We start from the raw sequence: 17,210 nt of genomic DNA, 5'->3' as shown, positions 1-17,210 counted from the left end.
CGCATCAGGCAATGTGTTTAAAAGGGCTCAGTTTTTATCGGAGCCATGAAATTATTTTTAAAATCTTTTTTTTCTTACTTAACCAGGAGGAAGAGCTGATAGTGGAGGCGAGCGCCGACACCCGCCCCTGCCACTACCAGGAATCTTTAGATGAGAGCCCTCAGTGTAACACCTGTGAGGTATGGGCCAAACATTTTGCAGGGGTCCCAATGTGTTTAAAAGGGCTCAGTTTGTATTGGAGCTACAGGGGTCATGAATAATATCTGTAAAGAATAATAATAATAATTTTATCAAACAGTAAAAATTATTTACTAACATAGTTTGGTGTGGGCAACTGCATTTGGGCAAGTTAGCCTCAGTTAACCAGTCAGCATCTGTTTCTTACCGGCCTTCTAGCGTGGGTTTATTCAATATTTCAATGAATTTAACCGACTTAAGTTATGGGTACCTAACATTTTGGCACCCCCAAGTGACTTAGGCTTTCCTTTAAATTATAGTTTTCATATTTGTGCATTTATTTTTAGTGATAAACCTTTTTTTCTTCACTACAGAGGGAACGAGATCAAACAGATTGTAACATCATTGAATCTGTCGTGGTAAGCAGAAAACTGAGCAACTTCATTCCTAAACACCATTTTCCTACCTATTTGCGTTATCAAAGCCGTGTTATTTCCTTGCCTATAGATTTCTACACACAATAACCTGGATGGGGTTGCACTATATACAAACTGAATTCATATTAATCCAAACTTAACAAACTGGATTAAGTCAATGTATTCCCAGTTGGCCACATTCCCCTATTGTTTCTCCTTTGAATAATAAACATTTGTAAACATTTATCCACTGATTGATAACAATGGTCACTTTCCCTCCACTTTTAAAACCATTTAATATTGAAATTCAGCTGCAGAATCATCCATTGCCAGCTCCATAGATGACCCATATAATACAGTGATTTATTGATTTTATTGTTACAAACTGTTGTTTATTTTTAGTACCTACTAAAGGTGCCCATACACCTTAAGATCCCCTCACTTGGCGATGTCACCAAGTGAGCGGATCTTCTCCCGATACCCCCACCTTAGGGTGGCCGTTATTGGGGGAATTTAGGCTAATTCGATCGTTTGACCCTTGAGCAAAACGATGGAATTATAATGACGGGCATAGGCAAAGTCGGTCTGGGGGCCACATCAATGAGCCGACGTGGCCCCGATTCAACTAGATTTTCTAACCTGGCCGATTGAGATCTTCCCAATTTCAGGCCAGATATTGGTCGGGCAGGCCCGTCGGTAGTGCCCATACACGGGCCGATTAGCTGCTGAATCAGTCTAAGGGACCCATATCAGCAGCTAGAATCAGCCCGTGCATGGGGACCTTTAGGGTCACCGAGTTTAGATACTGAGGTATAATTGTGTCATTAAAGATAATGAATACTTCACTGATAACGCTATAACTGACTGGCAGACCCCCTCGACAAAATTATAAACTAAGCAGTGAATTAATATTCAAAACTAAGTAGAAACATATCTGATTGGCTACTAGGTACAGTCTACTGACTGTTCCAAACCATTATCCTATTGCATAAGCACCTGATGGCTGGAGGAATGTGCCCTACAGGTATAAAACAATATTGTTGATGAATGAAATATACTCCTCGCAAAGGAGGCCTTTAGCCTTTGCATTATTATCACAATGAATCCCTATATCGACCAGTCAGGCAGTGTGTTTAAAAGGGCTCAGTTTTTATCGGAGCCATGAAATTATTTTTAAAATCTTTTTTTTCTTACTTAACCAGGAGGAAGAGCTGATAGTGGAGGCGAGCGCCGACACCCGCCCCTCCCACTACCAGGAATCTTTAGATGAGAGCCCTCAGCTTAACACCAGTGAGGTATGGGCCAAATATTTTGCAGGGGTCCCAATGTGTTTAAAAGGGCTCAGTTTGTATTGGAGCTACAGGGGTCATGAATAATATCTGTAAAGAATAATAATATTTATCAAACAGTAAAAATTATTTACTAACATAGTTTGGTGTGGGCAACTGCATTTGGGCAAGTTAGCCTCAGTTAACCAGTCAGCATCTGTTTCTTACCGGCCTTCTAGCGTGGGTTTATTCAATATTTCAATGAATTTTAGCAGACTTAATTTATGGGTACCTAACATTTTGGCACCCCCAAGTGACCTAGGCTTTCCTTTAAATTATAGTTTTCATATTTGTGCATTTATTTTTAGTGATAAACCTTTTTTTCTTCTTCACTACAGAGGGAACGAGATCAAACAGATTCCAACATCATTGAATCTGTCGTGGTAAGCAGAGAACTGAGCAACTTTATTTCCTAAACACCATTTTCCTACCTATTTGCGTTATCAAAGCCATGTTATTTCCTTGCCTATAGATTTCTACGCACAATAACCTGGATGAGGTTGCACTATATACAAACTGAATTCATATTAATCCAAACTAAACAAACTGGATTAAGTCAATGTATTCCCAGTTGGCCACATTCCCCTATTGTTTCTCCTTTGAATAATAAACATTTGTAAACATTTAGTCACTGATAGATAACAATGGTCACTTTCCTCACTTTTAAGGGCTCTGGTACACGGGGAGATTAGTCGCCCGCGGCAAAACTCCCTGCTCGCGGGCGACTAATCTCCCCGAGTTGCCTTCCCTCTGCCATCCCACCGGCGAACATGTAAGTCGCCGGCGGGATGGCAGACGCGGCGGCGCGATTTCGCGCAAATCGCCGAAAAAGACTCGCGAGTCTTCTTCGGCGATTTCCCGAAATCGCGCCGCCGCGTCTGCCATCCCGCCGGCGACTTACATGTTCGCCGGTGGGATGGCAGAGGGAAGGCAACTCGGGGAGATTAGTCGCCCGCGAGCAGGGAGTTTTGCCGCGGGCGACTAATCTCCCCGTGTACCAGAGCCCTAAAACCATTTAATATTGAAATTCAGCTGCAGAATCATCCATTGCCAGCTCCATAGATGACCCATATAATACAGTGATTTATTGATTTTATTGTTACAAACTGTTGTTGATGTTTAGTACCTACTAAAGGTGCCCAAACAGCTTATGATCCGCGATGTCGCCAAGCAAGTGGATCTTCTCCCAAAATCCCCACCTATGGGTGGGCGATATTGGGGGAATTTAGGCTAATTCGATCGTTTGGCCCCAGGGCCAAATATAATATAATGACGAGCATAGGCAAAGTCGGTCCGGGGACCTCATCAATGAGCCGATGCGGTCCCCGATCCGACTAGATTTTCTAACCTGCCCGATCAAGATCTGCCCAATTTCAGGCCAGATATCGGTCGGGCAGGCCCGTCGGTAGTGCCCATACACGGGCCAATTAGCTGCCGATTCAGTCTAAGGGACCTTTAGGGTCACCGAGTTTAGATACTGAGGTATAATTGTGTCACTAAAGATAATGGATACTTCACTGATAACGTTATAACTGACTGGCAGACCCCTTGACAAAATTATAAACTAAGCAGTGTAGAAACATATCTGATTGGCTACTAGGTACTGTCTACTGACTGTTCCAAACCATTATCCTATTGCATAAGCACCTGATGGCTGGAGGAATGTGCCCTACAGGTATAAAAAATATTGTTGATGAATGAAATATACTCCTTGCAAAGGAGGCCTTTAGCCTTTCCATTATTATCACAATGAATCCCTATATCGACTCTACATTTATTTATACATATTAATTATATCTCATCAAAAGCATCTTTTTGTGAGACTAAACATTCACCTTTAGCGATAACTTGCATTGGATAATAGGCCTTCTATCCCATAAAGTAACATCAACTTTTTTCACTCACAGGAGGAGCCCACGGAAGAGCCCAAGCCACTGTTCTGCCTGGTAAGCAGTAAAGGAGATGGTACCATAGATTCCTTATGTTATTCGCTTCTTCCTAAATGTTGTGTTCACTTTAACAGAATTTACCAACTAACTTTACCAACTAACTATAGCCAATGAACCCATACCGATATACCTTGTGATATAAATGTTATTTCCATCCACATATGGATCTGTGCATACAATAGTTATAGCACTGCCCCCCCCCCCCCCCCAGTTTAGTAGATATCCAGGGCTCTGATCAATTTTTCTCTCTTAACCAGGAACCATCTGTTGGATCTGGCAACTTTGTTTGCCAAGTGAGTATCAAATAATTCAATAATAAAACACCAGTCCCTTAATATAACATATGATCTATTTTCCTTTTCTAAAATGCTGACTTGATTTTATAACTTGACTTTTATCTCTTAACCAGGAACCGACAGAAACCCCTGGCAACAACAACTGCCAGGTAAGTAGGTTTGGTTTTCGGAAGTTTAGGGAATTTGTATTGTACAAGGTACATTTTAGACACTAAACTACAGAGTTATAGTAAGTTGATTAGATAACTAACTTTATTTCTCTTAGGAGGAGGAGCCAGAGCAGGAACTGGAGCCGGCTATTAACATCTGCCATGTAAGCATAAGAGAGGGATGAGGGGGGCAAATAAAAATCACCCTATATTTTATTTATGGAAGACTGTATATCAGCTTCTTTAAAACATAAATATTAAAACTTGCAACATCTTTTTCTAACCTTTTTTTCCATCAGGAGACTCCAGCATTCCCTGAGAATAACACCTGTCAGGTAAGAAAAAATAATAGGGGGACAATAGAAAAGGATATTTTAAGAGAATATCAAATTAGAGTTTCACTTTGGGGGCGGCAATTTGTTAGGCACCGCCTACTTGGCCAGATATTAAGGCATCAGCCTTCTTATTGGTCTGCACCCAGAACCATTGCATCAGGCAATGTGTTTAGAAAGGCTCAGTTTTTATTGGAGCCATGAAATTATTTTTAAAATCTTTTTTTTCCTTACTTAACCAGGAGGAAGAGCTGATAGTGGAGGCGAGCGCCGACACCCGCCCCTCCCACTACCAGGAATCTTTAGATGAGAGCCCTCAGCTTAACACCAGTGAGGTATGGGCCAAATATTTTGCAGGGGTCCCAATATGTTTAAAAGCGCTCAGTTTGTATTGGAGCTACAGGGGTCATGAATAATATCTGTAAAGAATAATAATAATATTTACCAAACAATAAGAATTATTTACTAACATAGTTTGGTGTGGGCAACTGCATTTGGGCAAGTTAGCCTCAGTTAACCAGTCAGCATCTGTTTCTTACCGGCCTTCTAGCGTGTATAAATTAGAAAATAAAAAAATATGATTGGTTGCTATGATTACATACACTCATACAATTTAACTGATAGGCTCCTGCCACACGTGCTAGATACTCGGCCTTTGGATAAACACAGGCTGACAATCCGACCCTATGTTCCTAAATGCTTGTTGATGTGCCGCCGCATCCGGCATTTACCCTATATAAGTAAATAAGTACCACTGTGTCGGGCAAATAAAAATCACCCTCTATTTTATGCAAGACTGTATATCAGCTTCTATACAACAGAAATATTACAATGTGCAATAACTTTTTCTTACCTTTTTTTCAATCAGGAGACTCTCGATATCCCTGACGACAACATCTGTCAGGTAAGAAAAAAATAATAGGGTCACAATAGAAAAAGATATTTTAAGAGAATATCCAACATTTTTTAGGCACCGCCTACTTGGCCAGAAATTAAGACTAATGCCACATGGGGGGCTGATCTTGGCCTTCAGAAAAACACAGGCCAAGAATCAGCCCCTACACTGGCATCAGCCTTCTTCCTGGTCTGAACCCAGAACCATCGCATCAGGCAATGTGTTTAAAAGGGCTCAGTTTTTATCGGAGCCATGAAATTATTTTTAAAATCTTTTTTTTCTTACTTAACCAGGAGGAAGAGCTGATAGTGGAGGTGAGCGCCGACATCCGCCCCTGCCACTACCAGGAATCTTTAGATGAGAGCCCTCAGTGTAACACCTGTGAGGTATGGGCCAAACATTTTGCAGGGGTCCCAATGTGTTTAAAAGGGCTCAGTTTTTATTGGAGCTACAGGGGTCATGAATAATATCTGTAAAGAATAATAATATTTATCAAACAGTAAAAATTATTTACTAACATAGTTTGGTGTGGGCAACTGCATTAGAGCAAGTTAGCCTCAGTTAACCAGTCAGCATCTGTTTCTTACCGGTCTTCTAGTGTGGGTTTATTCAATATTTCAATGAATTTTAGCAGACTTAAGTTATGGGTACCTAACATTTTGGCACCCCCAAGTGACTTAGGCTTTCCTTTAAATTGTAGTTTTCATAATTGTGCATTTATTTTTAGTGATAAACCTTTTTTTCTTCACTACAGAGGGAACGAGATCAAACAGATTGTAACATCATTGAATCTGTCGTGGTAAGCAGAGAACTGAGCAACTTCATTTCCTAAACACCATTTTCCTACCTATTTGCGTTATCAAAGCCGTGTTATTTCCTTGCCTATAGATTTCTACACACAATAACCTGGATGGGGTTGCACTATATACAAACTGAACTCATATTAATCCAAACTAAACAAACTGGATTAAGTCAATGTATTCCCAGTTGGCCACATTCCCCTATTGTTTCTCCTTTGAATAATAACATTTGTAAACATTTATCCACTGATTGATAACAATGGTCACTTTCCTCACTTTTAAAACCATTTAATATTTGAAATTCAGCTGCAGAATCATCCATTGCCAGCTCCATAGATGACCCATATAATACAGTGATTTATTGATTTTATTGTTACAAACTGTTGTTTATTTTTAGTACCTACTAAAGGTCCCCATACACCTTAAGATCCCCTCACTTGGCGATGTCGCCAAGTGAGCGGATCTTCTCCCGATACCCCCACCTTAGGGTGGTCGTTATTGGGGGAATTTAGGCTAATTCGATCATTTGACCCTTGAGCAAAATGATGGAATTATAATGACGGGCATAGGCAAAGTCAGTCCGGGGACCGCATCAACGAGCCGACGTGGCCCTGATTCAACTAGATTTTCTAACCTGGCCGATTGAGATCTGCCCAATTTCAGGCCAGATATCGGTCGGGCAAGCCCATCGGTAGTGCCCATACACGGGCCGATTAGCTGCTGAATCAGTCTAAGGGACCCATATCAGCAGCTAGAATCAGCCCGTGTATGGGACCTTTAGGGTCACCGAGTTTAGATACTGAGGTATATTTGTGTCACTAAAGATAATGGATACTTCACTGATAACGTTATAACTGACTGGCAGACCCCTCGACAAAATTATAAACTAAGCAGTGAATTAATATTCAAAACTAAGTAGAAACATATCTGATTGGCTACTAGGTACAGTCTACTGACTGTTCCAAACCATTATCCTACTGCATAAGCACCTGATGGCTGGAGGAATGTGCCCTACAGTTATAAAACAATATTGTTGATGAATGAAATATACTCCTCGCAAAGGAGGCCTTTAGCCTTTGCATTATTATCACAATGAATCCCTATATCGACCCTACATTTATTTCTACATATTAATTATATCTCATCAAAAGCATCTTTTTGTGAGACTAAACGTTCACCTTTAGCGATAACTTGCATTGGATAATAGGCCTTCTATCCCATAAAGTAACATCAACTTTTTTCACTCACAGGAGGAGCCCACGGAAGAGCCCAAGCCACCGTTCTGCCTGGTAAGCAGTAAAGGAGATGGTACCATAGATTCCTTATGTTATTAGCTTCTTCCTAAATGTTGTGTTCACTTTAACAGAATTTACCATTTAATATGACTGTTTGCAAACAGCTAACTATAGCCAATAAACCCATATAACTTGTGATATAAATGTTATTTCCATCCACATATGGATCTGTGCATACAATAGTTATAGCACTGCCCCCCCCCCCCCCCCCAGTTTAGTAGATATCCAGGGCTCTGATCAATTTTTCTCTCTTAACCAGGAACCATCTGTTGGATCTGGCAACTTTGTTTGCCAAGTGAGTATCAAATAATTCAATAATAAAACACCAGTCCCTTAATATAACATATGATCTATTTTCCCTTTCTAAAATGCTGACTTGATTTGATAACTTAACTTTTATCTCTTAACCAGGAACCAACAGAAACCCCTGGCAACAACAACTGCCAGGTAAGTAGGTTTGGTTTTTGGAAGTTTAGGGAATTTGTATTGTACAAGGTACATTTTAGACACTAAACTACAGAGTTATAGTTGATTAGATAACTAACTTTATTTCTCTTAGGAGGAGGAGCCAGAGCAGGAACTGGAGCCGGTTATTAACATCTGCCATGTAAGCATAAGAGAGGGATGAGAGGGGCAAATAAAAATCAAACTATATTTTATTTATCAGCTTCTTTAAAACATAAATATTAAAACTTGCGACATCTTTTTCTTACCTTTTTTCAATCAGGAGACTCCAGAATTCCCTGAGAATAACACCTGTCAGGTAAGACAAAATAATAGGGCGACAATAGAAAAAGATATTTAAGAGAATATCAAATTTGAGTTTTGCTTTGGGGTGGCAATTTGTTAGGCACCGCCTACTTGGCCAGATATTAAGACTAATGCCACATAGGGGGCTGATCTTGGCTTTCAGAAAAACACAGGCCAAGAATCAGCCCCTAAACTGGCATCAGCCTTCTTCCTGGTCTGAACTCAGACCCATTGCGTCAGGCAGTGTGTTTAAAAGGGCTCAGTTTTTATTGGAGCCATGAAATTATTTTTAAAATCTATTTTTTTTCCTATTTTTCAGGAGGAAGACCTGGTAGTGGAGGCGAGTGCCGACACCAGCCCCTGCCACTACCAGGAATCTGTAGATGAGAGCCGAGTCCCTCAGTATAACACCTGTGAGGTATGGGCCAAATATTTTGCAGGGGTCCCAATGTGTTTAAAAGGGCTCAGTTTGTATTGGAGCTACAGGGGTCATGAATAATATCTGTAAAGAATAATAATAATAATATTTACCCAACAGTGGAAATTATTTACTAACATAGTTTGGTGTGGGCAACTGCATTTGGGCAAGTTAGCCTCAGTTAACCAGTCAGCATCTGTTTCTTACCGGCCTTCTAGCGTTTATAAATTGGAAAATAAAATATGATTGGTTGCTATGATTACATACACTCATACAATTTAACTCATAGGCTCCTGCCACACGTGCTAGATACTCGGCCTTTGGATAAACACAGGCTGACAATCCGACCCTATGTTCCTAAATGCTTGTTGATGTGCCGCCGCATCCGGCATTTACCCTATATAAGTAAATAAGTACCACTGTGTCGGGCAAATAAAAATCACCCTCTATTTTATGCAAGACTGTATATCAGCTTCTATACAACAGAAATATTACAATGCACAATAACTTTTTCTAACCTTTTTTTCAATCAGGAGACTCCCGATATCCCTGACGAAAACATCTGTCAGGTAAGAAAAAATAATAGGGTCACAATAGAAAAAGATATTTTAGGAGAATATCCAATCTAGATTCACTTTGGGGGCGGCAATTTGTTAGGCACCGCCTACTTAGCCAGAAATTAAGGCATCAGCCTTCTTATTGGTCTGAACCCAGAACCATTGCGTCAGGCAATGTGTTTAAAAGAGCTCAGTTTTTACCGGAGCCATGAAATTATTTTTTAAAATCTTTTTTTCTGACTTAACCAGGAGGAAGAGCTGATAGTGGAGGCGAGCGCCGACACCCGCCCCTGCCACTACCAGGTAAGCAGAAAATTATGTAACAGAGAAACACAATTATATTAAAATATCCCACTCAGCTACATAAAATCCATTGTGACCGTTTCTATAGGAACATGTTAATGACACTTTTAAGCTCTCACTTAGATGGTTTAGAAACTGTATTTATATTTCCCAGGCGTCACCTGAAGAGACTGGCACCAACACCAGCCAGGACGAGGGCTCAGTAACGGAACTGAGCCAAGAGGATGAGAGTGGAGTCCCTCAGTATAACACCAGTGAGGTATGGGCCAAACATTTTGCAGGGGTCCCAATATGTTTAAAAGGGCTCAGTTTGTACTGGAGCTACAAGGGTCATGAATAATATCTGTAAAGAATAATAATAATAATATTTACCCAACAGTGAAAATTATTTACTAACATAGTTTGGTGTGGGCAACTGCATTAGAGCAAGTTAGCCTCAGTTAACCAGTCAGTATCTGTTTCTTACTGATCTTCTAGCGTGTATAAATTAGAAAATAAAAAAATATGATTGGTTGCTATGATTACATACACTCATACAATTTAACTCATAGGCTCCTGCCACACGTGCTAGATACTCGGCCTTTGGATAAACACAGGCTGACAATCCGACCCTATGTTCCTAAATGCTTGTTGATGTGCCACCGCATCCGGCATTTACCCTATATAAGTAAATAAGTACCACTGTGTCGGGCAAATAAAAATCACCCTCTATTTTATGCAAGACTGTATATCAGCTTCTATACAACAGAAATATTACAATGTGCAATAACTTTTTCTTACCTTTTTTTCAATCAGGAGACTCCCATTATCCCTGATGAGAACATCTGTCAGGTAAGAAAAAATAATAGGGTCAGAATAGAAAAAGATATATTAAGTGAATATCCAATCTAGATTCTCTTTGGGGTTGGCAATTTGTTAGGCACCACCTACTTGGCCAGAAATTAAGGCATCAGCCTTCTTATTGGTCTGCACCCAGAACCATTGCGTCAGGCAATGTGTTTAAAAGGGCTCAGTTTTTATTGGAGCCATGAAATGTTTTAAAAATCTTTTTTTCTGACTTAACCAGGAGGAAGAGCTGATAGTGGAGGCGAGCGCCAACACCCGCCCCTGCCACTACCAGGTAAGCAGAAAATTATGTAACAGAGAAACACAATTATATTAAAATATCCCACTCGGCTACATAAAATCCATTGTGACCGTTTCTCTAGGAACATGTTAATGACACTTTTAAGCTCTCACTTAGATGGTTGAGAAACTGTATTTATATTTCCCAGGCGTCACCTGAAGAGACTGGCACCAACACCAGCCAGGACGAGGGCTCAGTAACGGAACTGAGCCAAGAGGATGAGAGCGGAGTCCCTCAGTGTAACACCTGTGAGGTATGGGCCAAACATTTTGTAGGGGTCCCAATGTGTTTAAAAGGGCTCAGTTTGTATTGGAGCTACAGGGGTCATGAATAATATCTGTAAAGAATAATAATAATATTTACCAAACAATAAGAATTATTTACTAACATAGTTTGGTGTGGGCAACTGCATTTGAGCAAATTAGCCTCAGTTAACCAGTCAGCATCTGTTTCTTACCGGTCTTCTAGCGTGTATAAATTAGAAAATAAAAAAATATGATTGGTTGCTATGATTACATACACTCATACAATTTAACTCATAGGCTCCTGCCACACGTGCTAGATACTCGGCCTTTGGATAAACACAGGCTGACAATCCGACCCTATGTTCCTAAATGCTTGTTGATGTGCCGCCGCATCCGGCATTTACCCTATATAAGTAAATAAGCACCACTGTGTCGGGCAAATAAAAATCATCCTCTATTTTATGCAAGACTGTATATCAGCTTCTATACAACTGAAATATTACAATGCGCAATAACTTTTTCTTACCTTTTTTTCAATCAGGAGACTCCCCAAATCCCTGATGTCAACATCTGTCAGGTAAGAAAAAATAATAGGGTCACAATAGAAAAAGATATATTCAGAGAATATCCAATCCAGATTCACTTTGGGGGTGGCAATTTGTTAGGCACCGCCTACTTGGCCAGATATTAAGGCTAATGCCACATAGGGGGCTGATCACAGGCCAAGAATCAGCCCCTACACTGGCATCAGCCTTCTTCCTGGTCTGAACCCAGACCCATTGCGTCAGGCAATGTGTTTAAAAGGGCTCAGTTTTTATTGGAGCCATGAAATTATTTTTTCAATCTTTTTTTCTTACTTAACCAGGAGGAAGAGCTGATAGTGGAGGCGAGCGCCGACACCCGCCCCTGCCACTACCAGGTAAGCAGAAAATTATGTAAAAGTAAAACACAATTATATTAAAATATCCAACTCGGCTACATAAAATCCATTGTGACCGTTTCTATAGGAACATGTTAATGACACTTTTAAGCTCTCACTTAGATGGTTGAGAAACTGTATTTATATTTCCCAGGCGTCACCTGAAGAGACTGGCACCAACACCAGCCAGGACGAGGGCTCAGTAACGGAACTGAGCCAAGAGGATAAGAAACACCTTAAGGAGGTTTGAGCTTTATTTGTTTTTCTATAGTTTAGGTTTGAGCTTAATTTAATATTTTTTCTCTCAATATAGCATTAAATCATTTTAAACCTATTTGGGCTCCGAGCAGGCCCCCATCCAACCACATCATGCAAACTCTTATGTAGGCCCCATCCCACTCTTACCTGCAGGTCAAATGCACAAGGGCTCAGTGGGGGGGTTGGGCACCACTTTTTGCCTCTGTTACATCCTCTCAGACCTTCCACATCTCCCATTGCCCTTCTAGAACATACACACTAAAGCCAAGATCCAGGCAGGCTTCACTATACAAACTCCTGCAATCAGAGCAATGAGGGGTATAAAAGAAAGGACACTGCAAGACATAACAACCATCAAGCCCGCTCCAAAGCTCTATCTCCCCTTATTTATGGGCACAAACATATACATGTGGGTGTTGCAGTTCTATTTTAAGATCAGTTTATATAACAACACATTTTCTTTCCCAGGAATCTGGCACTACCACCTGCCGGCCCAAGATCTCCCAGAGAAAGCGAGTGGAACCTCCGACCAACGAGGTGGGTCTCAATGAGGTTTAAACAAACAGATCTGATTAAACCTTTTTATTGATTTATATTTAAACTGATTTCCCCTTAAGCTGCTCTTATCTCAAAGCCCAGCGGCTCAGCTTGTGTGGGAGAGAGGGATTTTTTTTTATAAAGAGGGTTCAAACCATAAGCAAAGTATAGTTCAGCACAAGGCCTGTTCCTTAAACTAAAGTTGTAAAGGGGCAAATGTTCTCTGTTTTTACCAAGATGTATCTGCCAGTTCATTATAAACCTTCTATGTATGAGCCAAACGACTTTAACATACTGGCACCACTTAGTAAATGAATCCTTTCCTTGCTCTACAAAATATAATGTTAGCAGTTCCACAAAATGAGTTGCTCTGATTAAATCCCTTTTCTCTTCCTCAGGGGAATAACACCATCTCACTCGCTGAGAAATACCCAGTAAGTAGCTGTAAAACTGTATTTCTACCCTCTGTCTCCTCTTACACCTTCTGCGCTTCTCACATGTTAGAAAGGTTATTTGTCCAACTGCATAATATTAGTTTATCACATTTTCAATGTTATTTTTTCAGGAGCCCGGGAGATATTTCAAATTGGGGGAACAAATCGGAGAGGACCCCAATGGAGTGATTTACAATGTAAGTTATTTTATTCTGTGTTAAAATGTGTGTGTGCGCTTTTGGGTTATTATTATGTAATTATTATTATTATGTAATTCTGTCCATTGGTTGTGCCCTCTAGAGTATTGTCCTTTCTGTATTTATATTTGTAGATTGTAAGCTCTTTTGGGCAGGGCCCTCTTCACCTCTTGTATCGGTTATTGGTTGCTTGATATGTTACTCTGTATGTCCAACGTATGGAACCCACTTATTGTACAGCGCTGCGGGATATGTTGGCGCTTTATAAATAAATGTTAATAATAATAATAATATTTACATGCTTCTGTATATCTATTTGCTTTCCCATTCTGTTTTGTTAGCAATGATCGCTGAGTTTCTTTTCCTACATTTGTTACAGGGTTGGCACAGAAGCAGACGAATGGAGGTGGCCATTGTAATCATAGAAGATCAAGAGGTAATGTGTCATGATTACTGATTACTGTAATTAGATACTAATTAGCCTTTTGTTATACCTACATTATGGGAACCTGTTAACCAAATACAGTCAGTGAAATACCCTGGTCCCTAATAACTATGTTACTGTAAAATAACAAATACAGGTATGGGATCCCTTATCCTTATTGGGTGCAGAACAGCCCTATTGGGTTTATTTCATGGTTAAATGATTCCCTTTTCTCTGTAATAATAAAACAGTACCTGTACTTGATCCCAACTAAGATATAATTACCCCTTATTGGGGCAGAACAGCCCTATTGGGTTTATTTCATGGTTAAATGATTCCCTTTTCTCTGTAATAATAAAACAGTACCTGTACTTGATCCCAACTAAGATATAATTACCCCTTATTGGGGGGCAGAACAGCCCTATTGGGTTTATTTAATGGTTAAATGATTCCCTTTTCTCTGTAATAATAAAACAGTACCTGTACTTGATCCCAACTAAGATATAATTACCCCTTATTGGGGCAGAACAGCCCTATTGGGTTTATTTCATGGTTAAATGATTCCCTTTTCTCTGTAATAATAAAACAGTACCTGTACTTGATCCCAACTAAGATATAATTACCCCTTATTGGGGCAGAACAGCCCTATTGGGTTTATTTAATGGTTTAAATGATTCCTTTTTCTCTGTAATAATAAAACAGTACCTGTACTTGATCCCAACTAAGATATAATTACCCCTTATTGGGGCAGAACAGCCCTATTGGGTTTATTTAATGGTTAATGATTCCCTTTTCTCTGTAATAATAAAACAGTACCTGTACTTGATCCCAACTAAGATATAAATAATCCTTATTGGGGCAGAACAGCCCTATTGGGTTTATTTCATGGTTAAATGATTCCCTTTTCTCTGTAATAATAAAACAGTACCTGTACTTGATCCCAACTAAGATATAAATAATCCTTATTGGATGCAAAACAATCCTATTGAGTTTAATAAATGTTTTATACAATTTTTAGTAGACCTAAGGTGTGGAGATCCAAATTACAGAAAGACCCCTTTTCCGGAAATACCCTTGGCCCCGGGCATTCTGGATAATGGGTCCTATACCTGTACAGTTCGATATTAAAGAACTAAAGGCGTCTCTGTCATATTATACAATACTCATGTAGGGATATTACAAAGCTGTCATTTTTCATAACATCAAGTCAGGTTGGGGTATTTTAAATTGTTATTGTATCCATTTTATTTACCTTGTTTCTTTTTTTTTTAAACTAGAAGCAAAAAGGAATCCAATCAGAAGTTCAAGTCCTTGAAATGGTGTCAGGCCATAAAAACATTGTGGATTTCTATGGGGCCTATTACCATCAGGCCCCACGGACACCATCACTCCCGGAAGGACTATGGGTAAGGAAGTGTTTATTCGGAGAGGTTACACATTTATGTAGCAAACAGGCCAGTTTTAACTGATCTAATACGCATTTTGGGTGCAAACATGATCCCGTTTGGTAAGAAACAGTTGCGGCTGATATTGCAGTCACACCAAGACTTAAAGCCACAAAGCCTCTTCCTCGGGTTCCCAATACATTTTTAGGAAAATAAAATAGTTGACCAAATATTCTTTATTTGTTTTCTAGATTGCTACTGAGTTCATCACTGGTGCCACTCTGCAAGATCTCATTGGCACCAGAAAGACCTTAGGAGAAAGGTGGATCTCCTACATCTGCAAACAAATAACCACGGTAGGTCACACGTTGAACTCCTTGGTGCTACTCTGCATATTTCTCATTAATCAGTGAGTACAAAAATATTTATATACTTACTTTTGCTTTCTTGATTTCTCAGGGCCTTTTCCACCTGCAAAAGAAGAACATCATCCACCATGACATCAAGCCCGAAAACATCCTGATCACCTCCTATGGAGAGGTGAAGATCGGTAAGTGACGCTTGGAATCTGAACACAAGGATATTTTTTCCCCATGGTGTTTATTGGTGGCTAGCATGTCTAAATGAACATTAACATCCCTGCTTTTCTCATACAATTTCAGGCGAATTTGGATTTGCCACGTTTGGAGAAAAGAGCAGCAGTACTTCTGGGACTATAACATACTCGGCCCCAGAAGTACTGGCTAATTTTACCAACAAGCACGAGTATGACCATAAGGTATTGCGATGTCTTCCCTATCTTTTTAGTTTAGAGTTAATGTCTCTGTTATATAAAATGTATGTCGCTTAAACTGCATGGAATTTTCCACTCACTTTACTTACCCCTCTCATAACAGAGAATGCAGAGCTGTAATGTGGTTTCTGTGATACGAGAATCTGAAATGAGAGAGTGAAATGCATTTTAGGTGCAGGACACACAGGGTCAGACTGGGGGGTGAAGGGCCTGTAGGTGCCCCTGCTGGCCGCGTCCCCTAACCCCCCAGGGGCCCCCTAACCCCCCGCAGGGCCCCCCATCCGACGTCCTGCCCGAGCGCGTAAATTTAACGCATCAGGGGAGGAACGGTTGGAGCGCCCGGCAAGGGTCGGATCTGGGCCCATCGGGATTTGTCTCGGTGTCCCGGCGGCCCAGTCCGACCCTGAGGACACAAGAATATTAGAAACCAACTTCATCTGACTGCTTATGCTTTATGGGGAGGTCACACTCCGTGTAACACACGACTCTCAGTTTGGGGTCATTTTCTAGACATAAAAGTCACAGCACTTCACTAATTGATTATAGGCTTCTAATGGATTTGTTATTGTGCATCCTAAATAGAATCACTATCAGGGTGTGGGTGGATAGGGATCAGAAGTATCTGAATTCTCTGCAACTGGAATTATGTCCATGTACTCTGTGTATATTCTTCTCTAATAACTGTCTTTTCCCCATGTTTTAATATCCAGGCTGACATCTGGTCACTCGGCATTGCAGCCATCGAAATGGCGGAGGGACTCTGTAAGTAAACCCTAGTGTGTGCATGTGTATACAGGTAATGAACTGGCCGCTAAAACCTGGCGAGCTCCTGTATAGGCCAATAAGGGGTGTATCTTCCGTTTCCAAACAATTGTAATCATTGATTTCCTGATTCCCATTCATTTTTTTGTCTGTCAGTTGAGATTATAACACATTGAGTTACAGAATTTACAGATTCGACAAAGCTTAAAAATTTGAATTCAAGTGAATTTCACCCGAAATGTTGTATTCATCGGTCGTCATATTTTTCTTTTGTATCTTTACATCCCAGCATTCAGCAAACTTCCACGACAGAAGCTGATTGAGAAGATCACAACGTGGTCCCGCGCCAACATTAACACCATGGGGAAAATGGTGAGTCTCTTTCACTAGAATTGGAATAGGCAGTGAGGGGGAGAGGGTGGGGAAATGGAATAGGCAGTTAGGGGGAGAGGGTGGGGAAATGGA

General features: G+C 40.3%; 1 protein-coding gene and 2 long non-coding RNA genes across 4 annotated transcripts in view; all 3 read left to right on the top strand.

The window, feature by feature from the left end:
- The first annotated feature begins 4,283 nt into the window (after positions 1 to 4,283).
- On the top strand, positions 4,284 to 8,803 carry LOC116408276. The gene is made up of 4 exons (XR_004220835.1): positions 4,284 to 4,315; positions 4,432 to 4,479; positions 4,615 to 4,650; positions 8,707 to 8,803. It is a non-coding gene; the product is annotated as an uncharacterized LOC116408276 (long non-coding RNA).
- A 1,665-nt stretch (positions 8,804 to 10,468) lies between these two features.
- LOC105946332 lies at positions 10,469 to 11,614 on the top strand. 2 transcript variants are annotated; one of them, XR_004220834.1, is made up of 4 exons: positions 10,469 to 10,496; positions 10,732 to 10,785; positions 10,940 to 11,044; positions 11,578 to 11,614. It is a non-coding gene; the product is annotated as an uncharacterized LOC105946332 (long non-coding RNA). The 2 variants fall into 2 exon arrangements; XR_004220833.1 differs by lacking the exon at positions 11,578 to 11,614 and having other exon boundaries at positions 10,940 to 11,068.
- A 303-nt stretch (positions 11,615 to 11,917) lies between these two features.
- The window catches only part of LOC116411657 (serine/threonine-protein kinase mig-15-like), a 13,161-nt gene continuing 7,868 nt past the window's right edge, over positions 11,918 to 17,210 (top strand). The window contains exons 1-12 of the mRNA XM_031904407.1: positions 11,918 to 11,955; positions 12,110 to 12,199; positions 12,682 to 12,750; positions 13,149 to 13,184; positions 13,316 to 13,381; positions 13,761 to 13,817; positions 15,083 to 15,211; positions 15,442 to 15,546; positions 15,650 to 15,740; positions 15,853 to 15,968; positions 16,694 to 16,745; positions 17,035 to 17,117. Coding sequence (XP_031760267.1) covers positions 13,782 to 13,817; positions 15,083 to 15,211; positions 15,442 to 15,546; positions 15,650 to 15,740; positions 15,853 to 15,968; positions 16,694 to 16,745; positions 17,035 to 17,117 — 612 coding nt within the window. The 5' untranslated portion in view covers positions 11,918 to 11,955; positions 12,110 to 12,199; positions 12,682 to 12,750; ... (1 more) ...; positions 13,316 to 13,381; positions 13,761 to 13,781. The remainder of the gene's footprint in view (positions 11,956 to 12,109; positions 12,200 to 12,681; positions 12,751 to 13,148; positions 13,185 to 13,315; positions 13,382 to 13,760; positions 13,818 to 15,082; positions 15,212 to 15,441; positions 15,547 to 15,649; positions 15,741 to 15,852; positions 15,969 to 16,693; positions 16,746 to 17,034; positions 17,118 to 17,210) is intronic.

Source organism: Xenopus tropicalis, chromosome 1 (assembly GCF_000004195.4).
Source record: "Xenopus tropicalis strain Nigerian chromosome 1, UCB_Xtro_10.0, whole genome shotgun sequence".
Classification (NCBI taxonomy): domain Eukaryota; kingdom Metazoa; phylum Chordata; class Amphibia; order Anura; family Pipidae; genus Xenopus; species Xenopus tropicalis.
Note: the sequence above shows the minus strand (reverse complement) of the source record. Positions and strands in the feature narration are given on the sequence as shown.